Source organism: Vigna unguiculata, chromosome 1 (genome assembly GCF_004118075.2).
Source record: "Vigna unguiculata cultivar IT97K-499-35 chromosome 1, ASM411807v1, whole genome shotgun sequence".
NCBI classification, from domain to species: Eukaryota; Viridiplantae; Streptophyta; class Magnoliopsida; order Fabales; family Fabaceae; genus Vigna; species Vigna unguiculata.
The window spans coordinates 38084675-38111242 of NC_040279.1; the positions used below are offsets into that span (position 1 = coordinate 38084675).

The 26568-nt window shown below is 29.7% G+C and overlaps 3 protein-coding genes across 4 annotated transcripts; all 3 read left to right on the top strand.

Annotated features, from left to right (window-relative positions):
* Positions 1–2190: 2190 nt before the first annotated feature.
* Positions 2191–5179, top strand: LOC114177468 (cytochrome P450 72A68-like). Its single transcript, XM_028062839.1, has 5 exons — positions 2191–2559; positions 2691–2908; positions 3363–3604; positions 3967–4354; positions 4550–5179. The coding sequence occupies exons 1-5, from the start codon at positions 2265–2267 to the stop codon at positions 4979–4981; spliced, it is 1575 nt and encodes a 524-aa protein (XP_027918640.1). The 5' UTR covers positions 2191–2264; the 3' UTR covers positions 4982–5179.
* A 2813-nt stretch (positions 5180–7992) lies between these two features.
* Positions 7993–8818, top strand: LOC114163293. Its single transcript, XM_028047523.1, has 2 exons — positions 7993–8126; positions 8251–8818. The coding sequence occupies exons 1-2, from the start codon at positions 8028–8030 to the stop codon at positions 8650–8652; spliced, it is 501 nt and encodes a 166-aa protein (XP_027903324.1). The 5' UTR covers positions 7993–8027; the 3' UTR covers positions 8653–8818.
* A 7805-nt stretch (positions 8819–16623) lies between these two features.
* LOC114185014 (translation initiation factor IF-2) lies at positions 16624–22911 on the top strand. Of its 2 annotated transcripts, XM_028072494.1 has the most exons (8): positions 16624–16766; positions 17825–17865; positions 18026–18146; positions 18242–18308; positions 19113–19419; positions 20129–21169; positions 21926–22075; positions 22166–22911. In XM_028072494.1, the coding sequence occupies exons 2-8, from the start codon at positions 17839–17841 to the stop codon at positions 22595–22597; spliced, it is 2145 nt and encodes a 714-aa protein (XP_027928295.1). In that variant the 5' UTR covers positions 16624–16766; positions 17825–17838; the 3' UTR covers positions 22598–22911. The 2 variants fall into 2 exon arrangements, with proteins under 2 accessions (XP_027928295.1, XP_027928303.1); XM_028072502.1 differs by lacking the exon at positions 17825–17865 and having other exon boundaries at positions 16631–16766.
* Positions 22912–26568: the final 3657 nt, after the last annotated feature.

Genomic DNA, 26568 nt, shown 5'->3' on the forward strand with positions numbered 1-26568 from the left:
ATATTACTTACATGGTTCATTATAAATCAATAATACAAACCACTTTCTCAAACTTCTCGTCCATTTAAAAACAGTTCATTACAAAAGCAAACAACAAAATACAGACCAATTACATAACTTCCTACTCACTACAGAACTGAATTTTACAGCACTTCATGGGATGTGTATCAACTTCCAAACCAATATTACATTGATCAAACCCAAACAAATTATAATCCCACTTAAAAACCTAACCCACTTTCTAGAAATTACAAGTGACTTTTCCATATGGTATATCTTTCTCCTTTGTCTAGCAATGGTAGCATCTTTTTCATCTCCATTATCTTCATTCAACCACTTGAAGTAATTGCACCCTTTAAATACATCATTGCCACCACTCCGCTGCTTACAAAATACAAAGAAAAACACACAGCCTCTGATTACAGTCCACCACTGCAGAATGAATGAAAAAGAAATTAAAATCAATGTACAAACCTTGAAGTTGGGGCAGCCCCAAAACTCTTTTCCAGCATTCCTAATAGTTTTCGCAACTCTCAACACAGCTACCTCCCCACAATAACACATTGGTCTTTCACCCAAACCCCTATTCCAACCACCAGGGGAGGAGACGCTTTGCTGCTGTGAACCCCACGAAGAACAGCCACAACCTTCTTTACGAGACATTGCGGAATTGGAAAACGAGTGGAAGAACAAACCAAATTAGGGCACAAGATATTGTGCGAATATTGATGCAGATATTGATGCAGAAAAAACCAAATCACTGTGCGGATATTGATGCAGAAAAAATTGATCTGGATTAGGGCAGATACTACGGGAGGAAGAAGACAACAAAAATTGGGCAAATCTCCTTCAAATGTAAATACCATGTGGACACTGTACAATTATAATTTCAACCACTCATGTCTTATTATTTGACACGTATCGTTTCTGCACTGCCACCTCACCACTTTCTAAACGCCGTTTCGGAAGATTTAACGGTTTGGACTCAATTGGTGCACTTAAACTAATTTGGGTACGTAATTGAGACTTTTTTAAAACCGGGTACCAATTAGAAACTTCAGTACCAAACTGGGTACTATGCGACTAATTATACCAAAAAAAATTGCTAACACCGTTAACAACATGTCACATGTTAATGTGTTTTTTTTTATTTCTAATTTTTTTTGACAAAAAATTTTGTTGTCACATGTTAGGTCCTAGGTGTGACATGTGGTACTATCAATGTCATGAGTAAGGCAATATCACATATTATCACTATCAAGTTGCATTGTCTTTATTTCAATTTAATCTCTATACGTCTCTTTATTCAATTTAATTCCTACTCGTGTTTCTTTAATCCAATTTTGTCCCAACTTTTTTTCAAAATACAGTAATATTGTCTTTTTCTAATTTGAGACCAAATTTATTATTTGTATAGATGTTATATTATTATTTTTATTAAAAATAACTTTTTAACATATTATATTATTAACTCATGTTTTGATAATATTTTTTTTTTCAAAATAGAACAATGTTGTCTCACACCAATTTGAAACCAAATTTATTATTTTCATAAATATCATATTAATATTTTTTTATTAAAAATAATTTTTTAAAATATTACATTATTATATATTATTAACTTATGTTTCGTTAATTATTATTTTTTTTAAATAGAACAATATTTTTTCTGAGATAAAATTTATTATATGTATGAATATTATACTAATATTTTTTTATTAAAAATAACTTTTGAATGTATTATATTACTCTATATTAAATTTTAATATAAATATAAATGCTTAATTTTGTACAAATATTTATATTTAATTAGTTTTAATTTTTTAAAAATATATTTCAATTATTAAAAAAAATTGGTACAATTATGAATAAAAAATACATAAGTGAGGACAAAATTTAATCAAAGAGACATTTATAAAAATTAAATTAAAATTAAAACAATAATATTTGATGACATTTACATGTGATATTATCCATGACAGCACGTAGGATTGATAGTGTAACGTATCACATTTGCTAGAGACCTAATAAGCAGCAATAATTTTTTTTTGACAAAAAATTAAAAAATTAAAAAATTAAAAAATCACATTTTAACTCGTAACATGTCATTAATAATTTTTTTCAAAAGTTTGTGAAAAATTAAATTTTTTTAAAAACTGACAAAAACAAAAACATGTGCAGAACATTTTAGGTGAGTTTGGGCAGTACGAAACTTTTCCTTCTATAAAGCAGAACCTCATCGGTTTTCTTTTCCAGAGATAGCAATGGAAGGATCTTGGAGTACAAGTAGAAGTGCATCTGGGTGCATAGTTCTCATAGTGCTCTTTGCTCTAACATGCGCATGGAGGGTGCTGAACTTGTTATGGCTAAGGCCAAAGAGGCTAGAGAGACTCCTACGAGATCAAGGCCTTCAAGGAAATTCCTACAGCCTTTTCAATGGAGATTTGAAGCAGATTATGAAGATGCAAAAGGAAGTCACATCCAAACCCATGAAACTCTCCTCTCATGATTTAGTGCCACGTGTCTTCTCTTATCATCAGCACAGTGTCATCAAACATGGTATATCTGTTATTTTATTTTTCATCGCTTATAACATTATTAATGTTCATGTGACCCAAGTAAATCACATGTTAACAACTTCTTTGATACAAAGAAAGTATTATTTTGATGATGATATGTATACTTCTTAGGGAAGAATCCTTTTATTTGGTTTGGACGAAAACCAAGGGTGATCATCACAGAGCCTGAGTTAATCAAAGATGTACTTAACAAGACCCAAGCTTTCCCAAAGCCTGACACGAATCCACTAGTCAAGTTACTAGCTAGTGGTCTTATAAATTATGAGGGAGAAAAATGGCACAAGCACAGAAGAATAGTTAGTCCTGCATTCAATTTAGAAAAGTTGAAGGTGAGATATGAGTTTATTTTTTCATGTATTAACACTTTTTACAGTGTGTAAACTACTCCAAAATTTTGGTAGATGTACGAGTTTCAATAGTTATTTGAAAAGTCTACAAACTTATTATTTATAACAATCAGTGTTTGGAAGTTAATGTATGCAGATGAATTATTTGCATTTTGGTGTGTTTGCACTGGGAAAAGTCCTCTTCACACAAATGCATTCACTTAAAATTATTTTAGTACAATAAAATTACCAGGGTTAACTTAACCTGCAACACATACTTATGCAAGTAAAAGCACTTTTGGTTTGAGTTATAAGTTATTTTAAGGAGCCGAAGCCCTGATGCCAAAGGGCTTGATGTGAAGTCAGAATTTAAAGTAGCATGAAGTTTGAATGCTTATTAAGTGCTCAGTCTGATATGGGAATTTGAAATCCTTGCCATTTCATTGTTACATCACAGAATATGGTACCAATATTCTTCAACAGTTGCAATGATCTAATTATCAAGTGGGAGGAGATGTCTTCAGAAGGATCATGTGAAATAGATCTATGGCCTTTCCTTCAAAATTTAACCTGTGATATTATTGCTCGAGCAGCATTTGGAAGTAGTTCTGAAGAAGGAAGAAGAATATTTCAACTTCTAAAAGAGCAAGCAGGGCTTGCAGCGCAAGTTATGATGAAAGATTACATCCCTGGATGGAGGTAAGTAAGACTAACTTGCATACTCGAGTGTTGAATAAGCTAAAGCTATGAACACTTTTAAATAGTTTTCAAATGAATTAACCTTACCATGTATTTATGCAGGAAACGTTAGCTTCCGTATATTTATCATTTGAAATTAAAGTATTAGCAAGCAACATTTCTCATTAAGAATCTATGTGTTGTATCGAGTATCTATTATCTTATCAATTGTTGAGCTAGGAAGATTACATGTAAGGTCTCAATTGCATTATGCAGTAGAATTTTTTTCTCTGATGACAACCAAACTGCTTTATGTTGACCAAACAAACAATAAAAGGCTAACTGGTATTGGAAAGAGAGAGGCTCATTCTGCTTATTTGCAGATTTCTACCAACTCCTACGCGTAGGAGGATGAAGGAAATTGATAGAGAAATAAAAGCTTCACTTACAAATTTGATTAACAACAAAGAGAATGCACTAAAGGTGGGTGAAACTGCTGGGAATGACTTGTTATGTTTACTTTTAGAGTCAAATCACAAGGAAATTGAAGAACGTGCAAACAGTAAGACTATTGGAATGAGTCTTGAAGAGGTAATCGATGAATGCAAGCTATTCTACGCTGCTGGGCAAGAAACCACTTCATCTTTACTTGTTTGGACCATGGTGATGTTAAGTATGCACCCTGATTGGCAAGCACGTGCAAGGGAGGAAGTTTTACAAGTATTTGGAAAACAAAAACCCAACTTTCTTGGGCTAAGTCACCTTAAGATTGTAAGTGCTGTATCAGACTTTGACTCTTTTAAAGTGAAACAGTATATTTTAGAAACAAAAGTGCACTCCTAATTGTTGATTTGATTAGAAAATTAACAGTTGATTATTGAGATAAAATCAATTATGTATTATCTTTTTGATGTCCAAGAGTTTGTGTTTGATACTTACCATTAGCATAACACTTTCTGTTAACAGGTCACAATGATTTTGAATGAAGTTCTAAGGCTGTACTCACCAGTAATTGGCCTTGATAGAAATGTTCACGAAGATGTGAAACTTGGAAACCTATCATTACCTGCTGGAGTGCAAGTTTCCTTACCAACAATTATGGTTCACCATAACCCTGAACTTTGGGGTGATGATGCCCATAATTTCAATCCGGAAAGATTTTCTGAAGGAGTTCTAAAGGCCACTAATGGCAGAGTTTCATTTTTTCCATTTGGATGGGGTCCTAGGGTGTGCATTGGACAAAACTTTTCCATGTTGGAGGCAAAGATGGCTTTATTAGTGATTTTACAACATTTCTCATTTGAACTTTCTCCAGTTTATGCTCATGCTCCTGTTACAGTGATTACTCTTCAACCCCAATATGGTGCTCATGTCATTTTGCGGAAACTGCAAGTATAAAAATGGTAATAAGCCTTGTTTGATTTGGATCTCACTGTTGCAAAGTTTGAAATGCAAATTAATAGCAGTTTGCTACTATTATTTTCTTAAGAAAATATGTTACTTTTGACATGCTTTTATTGCGCCATGGAAGAACATATATTGAAAATAGAAAGTCCAGTGTTAGAGTCATGCTCGGCTTGCAATTGTTTATCATGACAACAGATGTTGCTAATGCTTTTGTATTCTTCTAATAGTATTTTCTTTGCTCATTCCAGAACTAGTCCAAGTTCAATCTAGTTCAAGAATTTCCCAGAAAAATAGGCACCAAACCAATAAGAAACTAAGTGTGAGTTTGATTTCTAAGTAAAACTAAGAAACTATGTGGGATTTTGGAAGACTCAATCCACACAATTCCTTCCAACTTATTCATTTTTTTTTTCCTGCAATTCATAGGGCGAGAGAAATGTCCATTATTTCTTCATGCGATTTTGGGAAGGTTATGGATCGATTGATTTAGAAAGTTTCCAATCTATACAATTTGAAATATTTCAATGTTATTCAATATTTTGTACGGTACATTTTGGATATTAAAATTAGGGTGGTAATGTGGGCTGCACTTGACCCGTCTCGCATATGTGCGGACTCACAGGCTAGCTCGCATTTTTTTTTTAAATTTATCTGAATGTTCAATAAATTGGGAAACACGTTTACAAAATTAAGGAAAGATTTTAGAAATTTTGACGATAAATTGAGGAATACACGATGTATTCTTTAAATTTGCACATTACAAAATATATAATATTTGTTTTTTTCGATCATATAAGAATTATGATCGTTCATACAGAAGTCTAGAAGGAAAGTAATCGATATATATAAGTACAAGTTTTTTTTTTGTGTGTGGGCCAATGGGCCAGCTAGCACAGGCCATGGGCTTTTATGGGTCGGGTTTTTGTTGACCATTGGACTCAATATCTCGGCTTGCTCCACATTTTTTGTGGACCTGCAAGCCGGTCTGCTAAACTAAACCCATATTGTCATCTCTAATTAAAAGTTTGGGTGATAAGTTATATATTAAATAATTTGAAATTATTTTTTTATTGTTATTTACCATTCGAATAGTATAATTTGTAATTTTATTTTTCACAAAAATCATCAATTGGTTTGGAAAATTTATCATAAATATGATGTAATTTCTAAAAGAATTACAAGATTGGATAAGTTATTTTTCAGAAATACAATTTCAACTTTTTATTTTTTATCACATAAAAAACGTATTTAACTGAACAATAAAAAATTGCTGAAGAATAATAAAAAACTTATTTCATTTCATGTACTTCTTTTTATTATTATTTTACCAACAATAAAAAAAAATTATGTTTGAAGAATGATAATAATTTCATATTGTTTCATCTACAACACAACAACCATAATTTTTACTTTTAAAATTGTGCATTTTGAAATGTTGAACAACATTGAAAAAAATAATTCTAGATTGTCGAATAAAAAGCACAGCACTCAAAATTTTAACTTAGATTATCCAAACAATTTTTTTTTCTAAATCACTCGATCTTAGTCTACTCGATGAAAATCAAAACCTAGGTATATTTATGAATTTCAATTTATTCATTTCTACCGACACGAGATTTAAACTCTAACTTACATTTTTAAAATCACACTTTATGAGGGTATATGAAAAAATCATGGAAGTGTAGGAAGAAATTTCTCAGTCAATAAAGTTTATTATTGATTGGGTTGGGGTTACTTAATCACAAATTTTGAATATTTTTTGTGCTAAAATTTGTAAAACATATAATATTTTTAAAGTATAAATTATATTATTAATATTTAAAAAATTAAAAAAATTAAAATTTCAAAATACACATTTAGTTAATAGTGTAATAATTATATTATTATTATTTAATATTTTTTGTTGGACAATATGTTGGGTGAGAGATTTAACATACAAAGTTGATCGCTTAAGACTATTTCTAACAAGAATGATAGAGGATATATGGAAGAATTAAACTTGTTCTTATTTGAATGGAATCATTGTAAGCATATCATTCAATCATGGAATCTCATAGAAAATTTAAGTGTGAATATAAATTTTACCTTTATTAGAAATAAGAAAATTAATTGACATATAAAAAATGTAGTTGGAACTTCTGTTGATTGGTAAGAAACCAAGAGACCTGAACTCAAACTTTCTTATCTAACTCTTTCAACAACCACAAACACTGTTATATCCTGCGCAGGTTGCGTATATCATCATCATTTATTTCTTAATTTATCTAATTCTTTGAAAAATGCTACCTCAATTGCTTATGCTGCATGAATTCCTCATATTTCTAATTCATAAAACCCAACCAATTTTTATCATCTACATCTGTTTACTCGAATTTCGCTAGGTACTGTGTACCGTTGTTGTCACTTGTGTGCAAAGATTTCTGTTCTTCCTTGCATTTACTGTTACACGTCAAGGGACAACCCTCTCCATTGACCAACATAACGAAACCTTTTACCCCCTTTCTGGGAAATATCGTGTTATATATGTTTTTTCTTCTAAGTACGTGTTATTAAATTTCATCCTCTAACTAATAAAAAATGTGTTTCTGATTTAAAAATCTGAAAACGTCCAAATTCAACCATGCTTTAGGATAAGGATGGCTCTGATTTAAGCCAACCATGGAGAGCACGAGACTGTGACTTCCTTAATCGCCACTCACGTATTCATAGCATAATTAAATAAAGCAAGAAAGAACAACAAAATCAATATTTCATGACTCAATTTTGTTATCACGTATATTTTTATGTTTGATCACTGTATTCTTCGATTTTCACTCCGGTAAATGTGTATATTAACATAATGATGTGTAACGCGAAAATGAGAAATCTTCTGGTGAAAGCGATAGAATATGCAATGAAAAAAAAGGTGATTAAAAAGTGGCGAAAGCGCGCAGAGGACACGTGACCGTCCATTAAAGAAAAACAAGAACCTACGAAGGATCCACGTGTTAAAGTGGTTACGCTTTTTGAAGAAGAAAGAGTACTACGAAACCAATCAATGATAACATGGCAAGGGAGTAAAGAAAAAAAGGAGGTGTCTTTAGCTTTAGCTATTGCGGCGGCGCACAGCTTGGCTCGCGTTGCAAGCAACGATAAGGTGCGTGGAATCTCTACAGTTCATACCCCTTTTCCATCTTCTTTATCATTTGTCACTACGAAACCAAACCATTTATTCTCTCTGCTATTTAATGGCGCTAAATTTTAGAATTGTTTTGTTCTAGCTGTCTTTTCTGTTTTATCTTTTGGGAGCCATCACCATGATACTGCTTCGTGATGATAATCAGAGGAAAGGTAGTGTTAGTCTGAACCCGTTATTTCGGAGTGAGTCTTTCGGGCATTACTACCCTGACGCTGAACACAGCTACACTATGATGGAGAAGAGACAACTTTTCTTGAGAAGCTATCAGTTCTGTCGAAAGAAGAGTCTGAAAGAGAGAGTGAAAGGCTCTTTGGTTCGTGTCAAGAAGGTTCTGTGGCTAAGGCTGCGATCTGCTAAGAAACTTCCGAGGTTGGTCTTTTCAAGAATCAGAATCAAATGCGGCTTCTATTACCGCAGGAGAAGGTTTTCGCGTCTTCTCAATGCCCACAACCGCAAAATCGACTCTTCCTCTTGTTTCTGGTAGTACCACCATTATTCATCCACTCATCAGGAAAAAAAGACAAAAAAAAAAGTTTTTAGTTCATGTTCATCATCATCAGTTTGTACGTGTAGTCTTTTATCGTGTACTTCCCTGTTGGAATTTGGGACAAGGAAATAGATATATTGCACATATTGTTTATTCTTTGTTACTTGTTGGTCCCAAAACGGTGTTTCTGTCTGTTTTCTTCCTTCTGTCATTCATATCTTTTTGTTTTTTTATATGCGTATGGGAGGCCTTCTTTTTTCCAGCACAATCATAGGTTCTGTTTACATGTACTTGATTTGTTAAGGTTGTGGCTTCATACACTTTCCATTGAACAGTGAGAACTCAGAAGCAAAAGTTTCATACTTTTCCTTTTCAGTAAGTATATTCCAGTTGCCAATGGTAAGGAGCTTCTTTTCTTCCATGTTTGATCAAGAATTCAACACTCACGGGCAACACTGTGTTTGGTGGTTGCTACTGTCACTGTTTTATATATTAATGAATAATTGAATATAACAACAAAAATTGAAATCGAGTCATTGCAGGCACTCACCTAAAACTATGTTCCAATTCTTTATGGTTCTGTTTACTCACTGTCCATAATTAAGAGGTACATCAGCAAATGAAGCTTTTCGGTCTTAGGCAAATAAATACACAACAACCTGATTTATTACACAACAATTATTTACTCACTGTCGTAGTTAAAACCTACATCAGCAAGTAAAGCTTTTTCGTCACTGGCAGATACATTTTCAACAATCTGATACAATAATAACATCACCAACTTGTAGGAGGAAGAAAAATCATCATGAATTTCATGTCTTTTATATCAATATCTATTTTGCACAGCGATCAACTCGGGAAAAGATGTGAAGCCATATTTTGAAGTAGAAGAAAATGGGTGCTGGTGAAGCAAATTGCATAAGAAAAAAAAGTACTAACTTGTAATTTGCGCAACATATTTTCTCTTTGGAGATGTGTCAAAAATTATTGGTAGTATTTTTTTAAGAAGCATGGTTTTATTGTTTAAACTAATTTTGAAAAATGTCAACGCATCTGCATTAAGTTGGCAACGGTAACATAGATGTGAAGCAAAGGGAACACATGCAATTTATTTCTGGGATTGTGATTGAATTTGCTCTGATCCAATGCCAGTTAATAAATATTAAGGGGTACGATTGCACTGTCAGACTATGAAATAGCGTGCAAGCAACTACGAAATGGAAAAAAAACAAAAACAAATAAACAGTATTACAGACTTGTGAAAACACACCGTAACTGCAATTTTATTTCTAAGATAATAAAAAATTAATTATTATAATAATTATTAAAATAAAATATATTATTAAAATGTATACTGAAGTTATAAAAGTTGTGTAAAAATCAAAAAAATTTCATTCTATTAATTTGATAATATGATTAGAGGGAAACCACACGAGATATACGCATTATAAATTTTGTTTATATAATTTTATTGTAAATATAACTAATTTTTATATTTTATTGTGAATAGCTTTTGTTTATTCTATATGTAGTTTTATAATTAAAAAGATAACTAAATTAAAAAAAAAGGTTAAATAAAAAATAGTTAAATTAAAAAATATTACTTAAAGGTAAAACTAATAAAACAGTTATATTAGTTAAAAAACTTTTATTTAAAAGATAAAATTAAAAATATATATATATATACACAAAAAATAAAAATTCATTTTATATATAGAGATTTGGATAATTAAGCATAGAAAAAAATATTTCTAATTTTTTTAAATGAAATGTAAGAATTTTTATATTATTGAGGAATAAATAAAAACACTATTCAATCTTTGTTATGATGATTTTTTTCAATTTCGTTTCTTATTCTTAATTTAGTATCATTAAATAGACAACATAATCCTTTTCGTCAAATTAATTGTTTTGATTATTTTTGTCTCAATACTTTTCTTTTATTTAATTAAGTTTCAAATTAATTTAATTTTTTTTTGTTATACACGATATTTAGTTGACATTAAAATATTTTTTTAAATATAATGTGTTAGTTCGTAATGTTTTTTTGTTATCTATTATTGTTGTCTTTTTGTAAGTTTTTTCAGGTATCAATGTTAGTGTCGTGTCAGGTGATAATATTAGTATTCTTTATTATTGTCAGTATTACATGTCAATGTTAATGTCACGTTTGAATATTTTGTATTTAATTAAATATCTATATTTATTTTTTGACAAAAATAATCTCAATTTTATTTGAAATTGGATAATTCTATCTTTGTTTAAAATACAAAACTTGTTAAATTTGTTCAAATCAACCAGATATTAACTTGTTTACTAATATATTAATAATTCATTTTAAATTTCATGTGAAAGGAATTATCTTTATATATATATTTTTTTAATTTTTAAAATATTAAATTTAAAATAAGAACTTTACATTTATATTTTTAATATTTTGTTTTTGTTTTTCTCTAAAAGATGAGTTGGATTTTATTAGTAGTCAACTTATTCGATTAGACAAATAAATACAGAATAATTATAAATTTAAATAGGTATTTTTTAATTTAAGTTTTAAACAATAAAAATTATTTAAATATTCAAGTAAAGTAATTTGTAATTTGATGTATAAATTTAAAAATTTATTTTAATATGAATATATAAAATATAGTTAAGCTTAATTATTAGTTTAGTTATAGTTTAGTTTTATGATAGACAAAGACAACATTGTTCGGTTTTAAATAAAATTAGAATTCAATCGAGTAAAAAAGAAAAATATATGATTTGAATTAAATACTAGATTTTAACTTTTAGTATTGGTATTGAGACGTGACATTAACACATACACGACACTATGACACCTATATATGATATTAAGTATGCCATTTAATATAATATTAAACTTTAACACGTGTAAAAAACACATAAAATTCTTTGACAAAATAAAAAATAGAAAATACTACAAACTTACATTTACAAAAACATCGTTAATGTCAATTCAACATGGGTTATACAAAATTGAAATCTAAGTAAAAGTATCAACACAATTACTGATTTAATATCACTTGATGGTCACAAGTCTCCATAAAATAGGCAATGAGAACAAATTAAGAAAATGTGCACAAAATGTAAAAGAGCTAAAAAATTGTGCACACGGATAAACACTTACAAAATCCAATATCCTTGTCAGCAGTTATAAGTAGCATAGGACATTTATTTATTTGTAAGAATGAAATGCATATATAATTTACAATAATAAACCTATATCATTCAATCAACTATATTAAATTTTATTAACTAGTTTTTTCAACGTAGCAAAATAAATCAGTACAGAGTTAATATAATTAATTTGTTTCAAAATATTAGAAATACACTAAAATACCATTCATTATTAACAATTCTTAATTTTTATAATTATTTATCAACACAACAAATGCTCATAACATTTAACAAAAATAATAACAAAATTAAAATTATTTAAAAATTAAAAAATGTCTTATAAAAAAGTAAAACAGACACTTCTACTGGGAAAAAGGTTGTACAAATTAATTTAGCAAAAACTCGCGTGATTTCGTTCCTGCAAGATATACTGTGGATGATTTCCCCCGGAGTACGTGTTTTTGAATTCAAATTGCGGTGAAAATATTTTTTTAATTGTTTTTTTTAACATGAAATACATTTATTTTTACTTTTATTTATGTATTTATTTTATTATATCCACTTACATAATTTTTTAAAATTGATAGACATATTTTATTTTCAATATAATAAAGATATGTTATAATACATAATTTAATTTTTTTTAATCTTGTTTCTAATAATAATATGATTACACATATACTTGATCGTATTCAATAATTGTCACATTATTCATTAAAGAAAAAATGAACTTTATATTAAAATAGAAAAAAATATTTTTTTCACAATTAGTTACATATTAATAAAAAAGAAGATGATTTTTTGACTACTAAATTTTGACAACTTTTTCTTACAACTTTAGATATCATTTTTTAAGTGATTTTTCATCTTTATATTTTCTCATTCTCAATATTCTAAAATCACTTAGAAGATATCACCTCATATTGTAAGAAAAAATTGTTAAAATTTAGTAATCAAAATTTCATTGTCCTAATAAAAATTTACGTCAACCTATTATTATTATTCTTTTCTATCGTTTTGCTATAAGTGTATTTACTTTTTTCATTTTTTTCATTTTTTTACTAATATCAGTCTAAATTGATAGAACTTGAGAATATAGTATTGTGAAATTGAATGGTGGGACATTAGAAAAGGAAAATCTCCAGAAAATAATAATTTCTGTGTCATAAAGTCAGTAGCAGATGTAGATCCATCTCAGATATAGCACAGAAATCTTAGACTCGTGACACAGTTTCAAATACGCTATTACTATGCAGGGAGTAGCATCTAGATTACTTTACACATGGGTTTGGTGAAAGTGAACCATTTTCAAAGTCCAATTGGGTGTGGTCACGAGTTAGGTCAAATAATTAGGTTTATGGCCTATCACTGATTCATGAATACCTCTCTCTCTCGTGTTTCTACTCACTCTTTCGACCAATGACGCAAGACTTATGTTTTGCTTTCTTACGAGTAGAATTGAACTATAAATCTCTAGACAAAAATAGGAAAAAATTGCATCGAAATGGAAATGACACTCTTCATTTGTATGAGTAGAAAGGCTAGTAAAAAATCACATAAAGAAATTTGTATACCGACTAAAAATATTGATTTTATTCTGTTATCTTTACGCTGTAAAAAATGATTTACTTTTAAATGAATTAGAAATAATAATAGAGACGTATAGAAAATTTATAAATAAAACATTACAATGAATGCTTTAATTGGTACAATGTCTTGGTATTAAAATATGTTTGCTTGCATGTCTAAAAAATAATAGCTAGGTTCGCAGAATGGTGGCGGGCTACAGCTTAACCCTTCTAAAGTTCTGGAAAAGAAATAATTAAGAAGAAAAAGGGTGGTTATGTTAGTCAAAGAACAAGATTTGAAACATGGACTAAACTGGTAGATATATTCTAAGAAGGACAAATGAGAGCATGATTTTGGGGAAAAATTTATCAAGAAAAGGTAAAAATGATTAAATATATAGTTAGGAACTAAATATCACAGCCACATACATTCCACAGTTAAGCAAATGATTAGCTTTAGGTTATATTTTTAACGGGCACATCAATCATTGCACATGCATCAAATATTCCTCCAACCACCAACTAATTTGGATTACTAGCTACACATATATATTTAACTCAGAACACGGAAGAACAGGTTTCAGACTCTGAAGTGGCAACGTTTTTGTAGCCATGTGTGAGCAAGTTTTAAAATGAGGTAACATTGTCTCTATCTGATGGAAGAATAATAAGTGTGTTGAAGCATGAAGCCACATTGATGTATTATATAAGGTATAGCTGGTTGAAGCCATTCCATCACTTTATGTTTGAGTTGAAGGATTCATATAACTTTATCTCTGATCTGTTCCTGTTGATCGATTACGCCACAATGCTGAAGTTGGGTTGGCAATATCTGGGTACCAAACGCAGGAGATGTGGCTACGAAAAGCTCACGAGTTCGAGTGAAAAGATGATGAGAGATGGAAGACGGTGTTGGGTGAAGTCTGTGAATGGAAGATTGCGTGGTCTTAGGTTGTCACGGTGTAGGAAGCTTTCCTTATTGTTTTCAAGCAGAATTGTAAGACTGTACACTGAGGTTGTCAACACCATGAACATGGAAAACATATATCCCGCAATAGTTCTCTCCACCCAATGGGGTCTTCCCGTTCTGTCTCATTCCTCACACGTTTGCAGATCAAAAAGAACCATCCCTCTTCACAGAAAACTCACTTTCTGTTAATTACCAACATTTTTGTGTCTGTTGCCATTCTTTTCTGCTAGCATACTTCTATAATGTTATTATGACTCTTGATTAATGCGTTTCTGTTTTGTGCGGTAAATTTAAAATATATGCAGTCAAGTCAGCTTCATGCATATATTATTATCAATTATTAGTCCATAAATTTGCTGAGAAGCGTTATATAAAGTTAAGTAAAAAAAATATGTTAGAATATAGAACATCTGAATATTATATAGCACTATCCGGTGTGAGATTCCATCAACAATTATTGACTAACTTCTTTTGTTGTACTTTTCATCAATTTTCGAAATTAAAATATTGATGTTGTTTTGAGTAGCATGGAGTGAAGAGATTTTGTTTTCCTGTACGAGGGTTAATTCTGCTTTTTGATATACATATGTATCTTAACTAGCCATAATTAGTTGTTCCATATACTGGCCATGATTATGCAGCAGAACACACATAATCCAGGACAATGAACATTACATGTGCCATAATGCAGAGCGACATAATAATAAATTACCCGTATATTCAAATGTTAGTAAATGAAATAATTAGATAGTTATAAATCAAATTTTAACATGGAGGTTTAGTTACATTATCTTCACAGCTATGATATCGTTTTAGTATTGTATTCAAATAATAAAATTCTTAACTAATTTTTGAAAATACTTTTTAATCGTATTATTTTTCTATATTAAAGGAGTTTTTTAAATACATTTATGATCTTCTTATATTTTATATCTTATTATTTAAAATTTATTTTAATAAATAATTATTTGAATATATATTTAGTATTTAAAAAATATTTAAATAAAATAATAAAATTAGAAGATAAATTATACATCATCTTATATGTAATACTTAATTATCTAAATAATTTAGATATAATACATCTTATATAAATTAAATATTTTTTTCTAAAATTAGGTGTTTTTTTTTGGCAATTCCATTCATGGCGATAAATTTTAGATATAATTTTAGTTTACTTATAACTAATTTATTAATAATTAGAAATATAATTATATATTATTTTAAATAAAAGTGAGTGCTTTACTACTAATCTCTCCTTTTAGAAATTTTGTCTCCTACATGCAAAAGATTAAGAATATAGTTATAAGAAAATTGAAAAATAATAATTTGACACTCTCTTTTCAAGAAAAATACAACCGGTTCATACTCCTTTTAATGATATAATAATGTATATTAAAATTTTAAATTAAAAGAATACAATAAATATAATATTATTATTTTGGGGTGTAATATGTATATATTTTTTCTTTAGTGGTGTCAACATAACACATACCACTTAAGAAAATTAGTCACAAAAGTACAATATATACGATATCCCTACGTCTCCCCAATTTCTCCTCTATCCCACTTTTATTTTTCCATTACTCATCATCAACGTGGGAAGTTTAATTCATTATTCGATCTTCTTCTTCTTCGAGACGCATCACATGAACTCCTTCAACGTTGGCGATGGCGAAAGCACGAAAGTTTCATCGACGGTTGCTTCCTCCTCAATTACAAGGTTAGGAATCGTTACGTGATTGTGTAACCCTATCAACCAAGATATGGACATTATCTCGCCGTTGTGATTAAGGTATGTGTTAAAAACGAGTCCAGATTTATCGATTTTTTTATATTGTACTATATTAGACATTAAAAATATATTATATTAATATTTTAAATATTTTTTTAATATATTTTAAATCGTTAAAATTAATGATAATAAATGTATTATAAAAATACAATAAAAAAAATAACACACAAAAAAGTAGAGAATCCAACTTCGTTAAAAAGATTGACACATTGCATTGTATGATTGTTAATATCAAGTTTATATAATAGTATGGATAATATAGAAAAAGTATAAATATTAATTAAATTGTTAAATTTTAGAAAAAATATCTCAAAATTTTTTACAGCAGTGTAGTGGGCAGTAATAATAATAATATGGTGCAGTGATGAATGGTGTTACTAACTGCGGATACTTGCCATAATTTTTCTTATATGGGCTTCGTGGGGGCGAAGCTAGTTGGGCCTTTGTGGCATCTTCCAAACGGGCTTATAGTGTATTACAGCGACCCTTGAACAAGTTCATAATTTTCAAGTTAAGTGGTCTTTCAGAAAGAGTGGCTATGTTAAGCCTATGGCGGTGGTAGTGGCGGTTGTCGTTCCTTAGCATCACCTCACTGGACGATCGTGGTTTTTGTTAATCACACCAATCGCTTTTCTCAAAGGTTCTGTTCCTCTTTGTTCATCTTATCAATGAGCTAATTCTTCGCTACTCTTATCTTCTCTCTTTATTTCATTAACCTTACGTTTGCTGTTGTAGTTTTGCACTCGCGCTCTCACCCTAGCTATGCACTCTATGCTTTAATTATGTTCTCTCCCTTCCTTTGTTTTACCTTTGCTTCCATCATATTGCATTATATCACCACTAGTTTTTTCCCATATATATTTTTCCCGATGCTATTTTCTCAATTTAAGTTGAAACTGGATCACACAAGCTTTAGCAAAAAATGAAGAAGAAAAAGTTGTAAAGTGACATGACAGGTAATGGGTGGATTGGGTAATTGGATTTCCCTTTAGTAAAATTGGGTCAATGGATCAAAAATTTTATTTTTGTCCATCCAATAAGCATTCTGGTCATCCACTTGGTTGTAACACTCGGTTTTGGATTTTTTGTTTAGCTGTTGAGCTCTCACCCCAAGCTCTCCAGCTTCTTCTGGAACGAGTGAGTTTGCCCTTTACAAGTTACAACAGATGAACAAAAATGTGGCAATGATTTCCCATTTATTCTTCTACTCATGTCTGACAACTGTGTTGTTGCAAAGAGGGTAGTAAGATATGTTAAATTACAAATTGACTCTCAACAGGGTTATATTATATCGGTGAAATTGACTAAATGCAATTTGACTGCTGCCTGTGTCAACATTAATTGTCATTTTAAAGAGTGTAGTGGTGATCTTGGTTTCCTTGAATGCCTTTGTCAAATTGATTTGCTAAATCTTGATAGAAACTAAATTTTTTAGTTACTTAAAAAATCTATAATGTATGGTTGTTTTGACCGTTTATGCATTTATTTTAATATTATTTGTCTTCCCGAATCATTATCCTAACTCTTTTGGACTGGAAGTCGAGAGGCGTAGAGATGTCTTGTACAATCTAAAATGCTCAAATTCTTGTGGCTCTATTTGGACATAAATAAATTCCTTGATGAGCTTTTGATTACTCCTACCGCTTCCCCCGTCCATTTTTTTTTTGTAAATAATTTGCATTAGGCCTAATTTTGCAGTTATATGCATATGAATGGCGTGGCGCGAGCTTGGAAAGAAGGTGGGTCGACTTTTATATGCATATGCAATATCTTTTATTGAAATTTGAATTAAATGTGATAATTATCCAGTTTGCAAGTGATTGAATTTTTCCTCTATAAGTTACTGTTATATAGTTCATTCAGTTTCTGACAATGTTCATTTTTGTTACCTGATTGCAGACAATATATATGAATTTTACTAGAGCTTTGACTGCAACAGCATTTAGGCACTGGACAGGATCAAATTTTGCATCCACCTTTGCTGCACAATCTGTTTATGCATCAGCGAAATGCGTGACAGGTAATTGAAATGCTGTGTCCTTTAAATATTTTTTTTCTTGCTCTTGTACTGTACATACTCTGCTAATCACTAATTCCCTTGACTACATGATGCAGATTTCATAAACCAATCATCTCAGGGGGTGGCTGGTTTTGGCAGTGAGCATAAAGAATGTGGAATACGGTAAAATAGTATTCAATTTTCATGTTTCATTGCAAACCATTGATAGCGTTACCATTTAGGTGATATGAGGAAGATAACAAAGCGGGCATATGCATAGTGATTGGAATAGTAGTGAGTTCAACTTCCAAATATGCGAATATATTATCGTGCAGAAAGCCAACCATCTGAGGGCACAATTAAGAAGCCTAAATTTATCAGAACTATTCTACTAGTAGATAAGTAGTACTGCATTGGGGATAAGATGGGTTTATTCCAATGTGCTACCACCATCCTATATAGGTGTTTCAACAATGAGAAATAATTTCATTAATTGTGTTGTTTTTGAAATTGAATATAGATGGATAAAATTTACTTTACTGACATTGGGTTGTGATATTTGACGTAACATAATTAGTAGTAGAGAAAAAAATACTTCGTTGATCTTTGATTAGTCAATTCTGGAGCAAAACTTTTAATCATTATGTTCTTAATCTCTCTCTCTCTCTTTGAAGAAAATCGCATGACTAGCATTAACAGGTGGCTTTTAAGAGAGTTCTAGATGGGCTTTGATTGCTTTGTTAGTAATATGCTAATGATCGTATCATAAAATAATCAGATTTTTATCAATCATCTTCACCTGTAGATGTAAATGCCTGTAGATGTAAATGCTTAAGCTAAAACTTATTTCATTTTACTTGAAATAAATAAGTGATATCAGTTGAAATCCTGAACTGTATCGAGATTTATTAGTCGACTCTTCTGCAAAAGTTACTTCAATGAAAAAGAAAAGGCACAGTAGTAAGGTGTTTTGATTACATTTTATAGGAGCTTCCATGCTAGTTCACAAGTCTGGGCAAGAAGTGATGAACCATTAGGTCTGAAGACCCCAAAAAGGGTGAAATATGCGAGAAGGGATGGTAGAAACCAGCCAATTGTCCGTCCTAATGTCTCAGCTAACAAATCAAATCCTGATAAAACAGTAGAAATATTTGAAGGCATGACCCTTGTTGAACTGGCAAAGCGCACTGGAAAATCAGTATCTTCTTTGCAGGATATCCTCACGAATGTCGGTGAAAAGGTTGAATCAGAGTTTGAGCTTCTCAGTATGGATGTTGCTGAACTTGCCGCAATGGTATTTCTCCTTCTTAGTGACAAATTACTTTGAACCGGTGAATATTAGGAACTAGTACCTACTACCTTCTTTTGATCCCAATACTTGTTTCTCTATCCCTGTCATAACGCATTTGATGACAACTCATGTTGAATAAGTTGAAGTAGCTCTTGTTTGACTTATTTTTTAGCTCAAAGTATATGAGATTTGGAGTTTTAGCTTTTGTAGTGTTTTAGTGATTTAAATTTTGAATACAATCTAAAATCTCATTGTGAAGTTTTGATGGAGTTAAGTGGAGCTTTATGAAGTGTTTTTCCTGAAATTAGTTGGTATTGAGCTGTTTTGTGCACCTTCCCTTCTGTCTAAAGGTTACTGCATGCATAGAAAAATAAAGGGAAGAAAAGAACCGGAATACCACGCCTTAAATATGGTAGTTTTGGACAAATGTTTTACTTAAAACCATGTGATTGAGCCATTATATTAAGGTATTCATGCAATATTTTATTTATTTACATCCAATATGGTAGATTTGGACAAATGTTTTACTTAAAACCATGTGATTGAGCCATTATATTAAGGTATTCATACAATATTTTATTTATTTACATCCAATATGGGTATTGCATGCCTTCATCCTCCTTTCCTCGCCTCAAAATTTGTCACGTGATGAATATTTATTTTTCTCTTCTTTGTGTAATTTATTCACTTAATTAGTTCCTTGCTGCTGCAGGAGGCTGGCATCAATGTTAAGAGGCTACATTCTGCCGAAGGTGCTGAAATTTTACCTCGTCCTGCAGTTGTAACGGTGATGGGTCATGTTGATCATGGTAAAACATCTCTTCTTGATGCCTTGCGTCAAACATCAGTGGCAGCCAGGGAGGCTGGTGGCATAACTCAACATCTAGGTGCTTTTGTTGTGGTCATGCCATCAGGAGCGTCAATCACATTTCTTGATACTCCTGGTCATGCTGCATTTAGTGCAATGCGGGCAAGAGGTGCAGCAGTTACAGATATAGTGGTTCTGGTTGTTGCTGCTGATGATGGTGTCATGCCTCAAACACTTGAAGCTATGTCCCATGCAAAAGCAGCTAATGTACCAATTGTAGTTGCAATTAATAAATGTGATAAACCAGGTGCAAATCCTGAAAAAGTTAAACTGCAGCTTGCTTCCGAGGGCTTGCTGCTGGAGGAGATGGGTGGGGATGTTCAGGTTGTTGAGGTTTCAGCAACTGAAAAAATTGGACTGGATAACCTAGAGGAAGCCTTACTACTTCAGGCGGATATGATGGATCTTAAAGCACGAATTGATGGGCCTGCTCAAGCATATGTGGTGGAAGCAAGACTTGACAAGGGACGGGGTCCATTAGTAACTACTATAGTAAAGGCAGGGACTCTAGTTTGTGGTCAGCATGTTGTTGTAGGCTCACAATGGGGAAGAATAAGGGCTATTAAAGATACGGCAGGGAAGTTAACTCAACGAGCAACGCCTGCTATGCCTGTTGAGATCGAAGGGCTTCGAGGGTTGCCAATGGCTGGTGATGATGTTATTGTTGTTCATTCTGAGGAGCGAGCTAGAATGCTTAGTTCTGGTAGGCAAAAGAAATATGAGGAGAACAGGCTAAGGAATAAGATGATACAGGACAAACCAACTACTTCAGATGATTCCATGGAGGTTCCACTGAGGGTTGAAATGCCAGTGATAGTAAAAGCAGATGTTCAGGGAACTGTTCAAGCCGTCACTGATGCATTGAAAACTTTAAACAGTGCTCAGGTTTGTGAAGATTATAGTCCTATAGTAAACTTTTCTTTTTCTTACACATACTAGTGTTTATAGATGCAAGCGTTTCACCTTTATCCACAGGCAGAGTGAGGGCAGAGAAAACAGTTTATGTTTTTAGTATTCTAGTGCTAGAGAAGTGAGTTTCAGCTTTGACCCTTTTGGTATCAAAGCCTTTTTTACAAAGTGATTTGGACCTTCTTCCTATTTTTGTTTCTCTTAATCCTAACAATTTAAGTTTGTCAGTAGGTAATGCGACTTTATGTTTTATCCTTGTTTAAAACTAAAATTGCTTGAGTAGCTAGTGGTGTATGAAACAAAGTGAAATGGTTCGTGGGCACCCTTATAACTGATCAGGATTTTGGGTGAAATGTCTGGTTTACGACAAGATATGATTGATTACTTGATATATTAGCTATGAATGCCATCATTTAACCCATATAATAATGTTTGTTTGGTGGTATGATGAAAATGACATATGAAAGGTTATTCAGTGGAGTAATGAGTTTTAAAAATATATTTAATAACCGTTAATCAGTTCCAGTTGATCCTGTACAATATAGTTTGGACAATTGGGAATGATTTGCTTTTGATTATTACCAGGTCTGGCATACATGCTGATTTTTTTATTTTTATTTTAATTTCAAATGTGGCATTTATGCTTGAATCAGCTTTGTAACAACCAACAAAACACTGCAGTTATCATGAAGTTTTATGTTTCTTGTTGAAATTCTTTAATTTAATTGATAGGTTTTGGTGAATGTTGTCCATGTTGGCGTTGGGCCACTTTCTCAATCTGATGTGGACTTAGCACAAGCTTGCGGTGCTTGCATAGTTGGATTCAATGTCAAAAGTCCTCCTACTGCTCTAACTCAGGCAGCAACTCGTGCCAGTATCAAGGTATTATAAACTTTTAAACTTATGCTATGCTAGAGATTCTGACACGAACCTTTGACTTAAAGTTAACTTGTATATGGTTTTGTTCTGTAGATAATTCTGCACCGTGTAATTTACCACCTTTTGGAGGACATAGGGAATCTGATAATAGAGAAAGCCCCTGGAACTTCTGAAACCCAGGTTGCTGGACAGGCAGAAGTGCTTAACATCTTTGAAATCAAAGGGAGCAAGTCGAAGGGCCCTGATGTGAAGATAGCTGGTTGTCGTGTTATTGATGGTTCTGTGACAAGATCAGCAACCATGAGGCTTCTGAGGAGTGGGGAAGTGGTGTTTGAAGGAAATTGTTCGTCTCTTAAGCGGGAGAAGCAGGATGTGGATACTGTGAAAAAAGGAAGTGAGTGTGGACTGGTAATTAGCAATTGGTATGATTTCCAGGTTGGAGATGTTATTCAGTGCTTGGAACAAGTTGTAAGGAAGCCCAAGTTCATTAAGTCAGAGAGTGGTGCTGTTCGAATTGAGTGCTGATCAACTTACTTCACCATTCATCAAAAGGCATTTTTGTGAAACATTACAGAGTCAGCAAAATAACTCATGGAAGTTAGATAATTATTCTTTGTTGTACCAAAAGAAAGTGTAATTAAATTTGAGGCACAATTTGAAAGGATTAATGTACTAGGTTATTTTACGTGTTTGGCACGTATAATAATCAATATTTTTGGACCATAAGATGTACCCACTTTCATCTCATAGTTCATTGAATAGGAATGCGTCAGCTGTACCATTTAAGCTCAAAGAAATGTTTTTATTTTCGTCGGGTGAATTATTAGAACCAATAAAAGAAAGTATATTTGTTACAGTAATTTAATTAAATAATTGTTCATTTTTCTGGATTGTGTGCTTTCGTCAGAAGTTCTTTCGAGATTACTTTTGGACCATAACATTAATATTGACGTTAACTTTATTATTATTATTAAAAAATAATTCTTATTGCATAAATTTACAAAAACTAAAGACAAGTTAAAATATTTTATTTAATATAATATTTAAATAAACGTTTTAATTTAAAATTTTAATTATATAATTAATATCATTAATTAATTATTATATTAATTTTATAATTTAATACAAACACATTAATATTTAAATGTTATTTTTTAATCTTAATATTCTTTTAGTCAAAAACAATCTCTAATATCATATGGAAAGATCTTTTTATTTGTTTCTGTATATTTACATTATATTTACATGTGATTTCACTTACAAGTTTTCACATTAACATTACGTTTTTTTCATTTCGTATGGAATCATATTTTATAATATGTCTATATTTTATTTTATGAGTGATCATACATAATAATTCATTTTAATATACACATTACTAATATATTATTATATCACATTTATAATTTAACACAAATTCATATCTAAATATTATCGTTTAATTTTAATATTAACATTCCAAACAAATATATAAATAAATATATATATATATATATATATATATATATATAATATATGAATAATTAGTTATTATAAATTTAATGTCTCACATTATATTGATAGAAATATTTACACGTTTTTTTCTCTAAAAATTGTAGAGTTAAATATATTTTTGATCCTTTAATTTTTACTTGTAGATAAAATTATTCTTTTTAAAATTTTTGAGGGAATTTAATCTCTCAATTTTAGAAATAAATAGATTTATGATTGATTGGATGTGAAATTGTGTGATAATTAACACAATTTTAAATAAATTTTACGTGTTTAATTTGATATTAAAGAATTGATTATTAATATAGAATCAATTTTGAGTTAAAGTATTTTTAAATAACTTTTATGTTATATAAAGAATTATATTTTGCCTTTAGTCAACTCTCTTGGAGTTAACTCACAAGACTTTCGGTGAACCATAAATTACATCCGTTTGAACTTTGAAGCTTTTAAATTGAAACACTCTTGATAGACATAATATTATTTATTGTCATAAAAATTTAAAATTTAACAATCATTAAAATAAACTTTCAAATCTTAACATTATAGATTTGATTTGAAATTGATTTAAGACTAAGCATGATAAGCATTACTTTTTTAAAAGAACTCAATTAAAATGTTTACAATAAAATAAAATAATAAAACGAAAGTTAATAAATTACGTTAGAATATAACTCAAATATACTTTTTTTTTTTCACGAGTTTCAAAAGACTAGTATTTCTATCCGTGCAACGCACGGGGATATGAATTTTAAAATTAAAAATTACGGTATATTTATTAAATTAATTTGAAATGATAAAAATATAATTAAATTTAATATAAATTTTATTTTATAAAATTCAATAATAATATTTTAATTGATTTTATAATAAGAATGTATTTAAGTTATTTATATATATTTTTAATAAAATGTATTATATATAATTATTTTAAATAATATATTAAGATTTAGATAATTAAAATTAAGAAATCAAATTTAATTTTGAATGAAATATTGAGTAAAAAATGTAGAAAAATATAATAATTGTTTTCTAATAATAAAAATGATGGACGATATAGAAATTATTGAGTAGACTTAATAAAGATACAAACATTAGACGATACAAAAATGTGAAGAGCAAGCGATATAAAGTACAAATGATAGATCGTGCATATAAATGTAATGTTTAATTAGTCAGATAGTACTCACTCTCTTTAGATGTGTCAGTTTGGTACTCATTTTAAAAATGTGTCAATCTAATCCCAACTTTTGAAAAAATGTCTCAATTAGGTTCCTTTCAATCTTGTAAGTCATTTTAAATATCGATACCATTAATGGCGTTAATATTTTTTTCTCAAAGAGACCTGATTGAGACATATTTTCCAAAGTTAGGACCAATTGACACCTTTGTAAAAGTGGGTATGAAACTGACATATCCAAACAAAAGTGAGTATTATCCGACTAATTACACCTAATATAAATAGTAGATTCTTTAAAGATACAAATGTTAGACTGCAAACAAAATATAAATAGTAAACAATCAAAACTTACAAAATGTAGACTATGTAGACAAATATAAATAGTACACTATGCAAAAATACAAAGGTTAGACGTTGATAGACTCTTCTATTGGAGTCCTTTTTTTACAATTTTTTTGGATTTTGAATTTCAAATTTTAACTTTGCTCCCATATTTCATAGCTTTTAAAATTTAGAATTTAAATTCAAACTTTATTACTATATATTTTGAATTTCAAATTTGACAATATATATCCTAATTTAGAAAAAAAAATATTGAAATCGACATTATTAGTGATTTTTATATCTTTAAAAATTTTAAGAATGTATAATTTTAACTTGTAATGATATACCAATGTCCATGTTATAAAAATTATTTTTTAAATTATTGTTTAAGTTTGTGTAAAATGTCAAAAAATATGTGAAAAATATTTAAAAATATTTAAAAATTCATATTTAAATTTTACAATTATTTATTTATTATTTTACACTATATTTTAATTATTTTTACTACTATTATTATATTAGGACTAATATGTTAATATATTATTATATTATTAAGAACCATAGATCTTTTGTTCCTAAATATTATATTACTTGTTTATTTTCTATATCATATTTTTAACTTTTATTGTTTTTAATTGTGAATATTAATGTATTTCCATTAAATTTAATTTATCATTTTTCAGATTTTGATAATATATAAAATACGAACCTTTCTTATAAGTTAAAAATATTTGAAAGTTGTTTAGAGACATTATAAGAATCTATTGAAAAACCTACACTATTTTACAATTTTTTTTAATGTTAAAATTTAAATTTTATTGGTATATTTTTTGTTTAATTAGTCAAATAGTACCACTTTCATTCTAAAGTTTCAGTTTGGTAATTGCTTTTAGAGAAAATGTTACTGTATATACTTCGAATTCCAATTTTCACAATATATGAATTTTAATCTTGCAATAATATTGAAATAGAAATATTAATTATTTCCATATCTTTAAAAGTTTAAAAAATTTATAATTTATAATTTTTACCTTATATTTTAATTATATTAATATTATTATATTTTATATTTACATTGTTACATATTATTATATTTTATAATATATTATTATATCATTATGGGTCATCAAATTTTTTGAATTTATATATTTTTATCAGAAATATTAAAGTATTTATTACAAAAATTAACTTTTTGTATATATTTTTCATTTTAAATGTTAAATTTAATTTTTTTATCACATTCTATTTCTTTTACTGTCCGTTACGATTTCAAATTTGAATCCAAAATTTATTAATATTATTATATGTATTATGATTAATTTTTCACAACTTAAAAACGATATTATTTTCAATGAATTAATTTTGAAATTTATTCTAAAAACACACAGAAGGAATATATTACCTAATATTATCTACTGCTTGATGTTTACAAAAATCAACTATAAGAAAAGTTCAGTTTCGAAGGACATTAAATGAAAAAAAATAGTTTCCAATGTAAATT

Coding starts and splice junctions, on each gene's coding strand:
- LOC114177468 (XM_028062839.1), top strand. CDS start 2,265: ATGGAAGGATCTTGGAGTACAAGTAGAAGTGCATCTGGGTGCATAGTT. Junction 2,560..2,690: donor GCACAGTGTCATCAAACATG/GTATATCTGTTA, acceptor TATACTTCTTAG/GGAAGAATCCTTTTATTTGG. Junction 3,605..3,966: donor GATTACATCCCTGGATGGAG/GTAAGTAAGACT, acceptor GCTTATTTGCAG/ATTTCTACCAACTCCTACGC.
- LOC114163293 (XM_028047523.1), top strand. CDS start 8,028: ATGATAACATGGCAAGGGAGTAAAGAAAAAAAGGAGGTGTCTTTAGCT. Junction 8,127..8,250: donor GCGTTGCAAGCAACGATAAG/GTGCGTGGAATC, acceptor GTTTTGTTCTAG/CTGTCTTTTCTGTTTTATCT.
- LOC114185014 (XM_028072494.1), top strand. CDS start 17,839: ATGGCGTGGCGCGAGCTTGGAAAGAAG. Junction 21,170..21,925: donor AAACTTTAAACAGTGCTCAG/GTTTGTGAAGAT, acceptor TTTAATTGATAG/GTTTTGGTGAATGTTGTCCA. Junction 22,076..22,165: donor CAACTCGTGCCAGTATCAAG/GTATTATAAACT, acceptor TTTGTTCTGTAG/ATAATTCTGCACCGTGTAAT.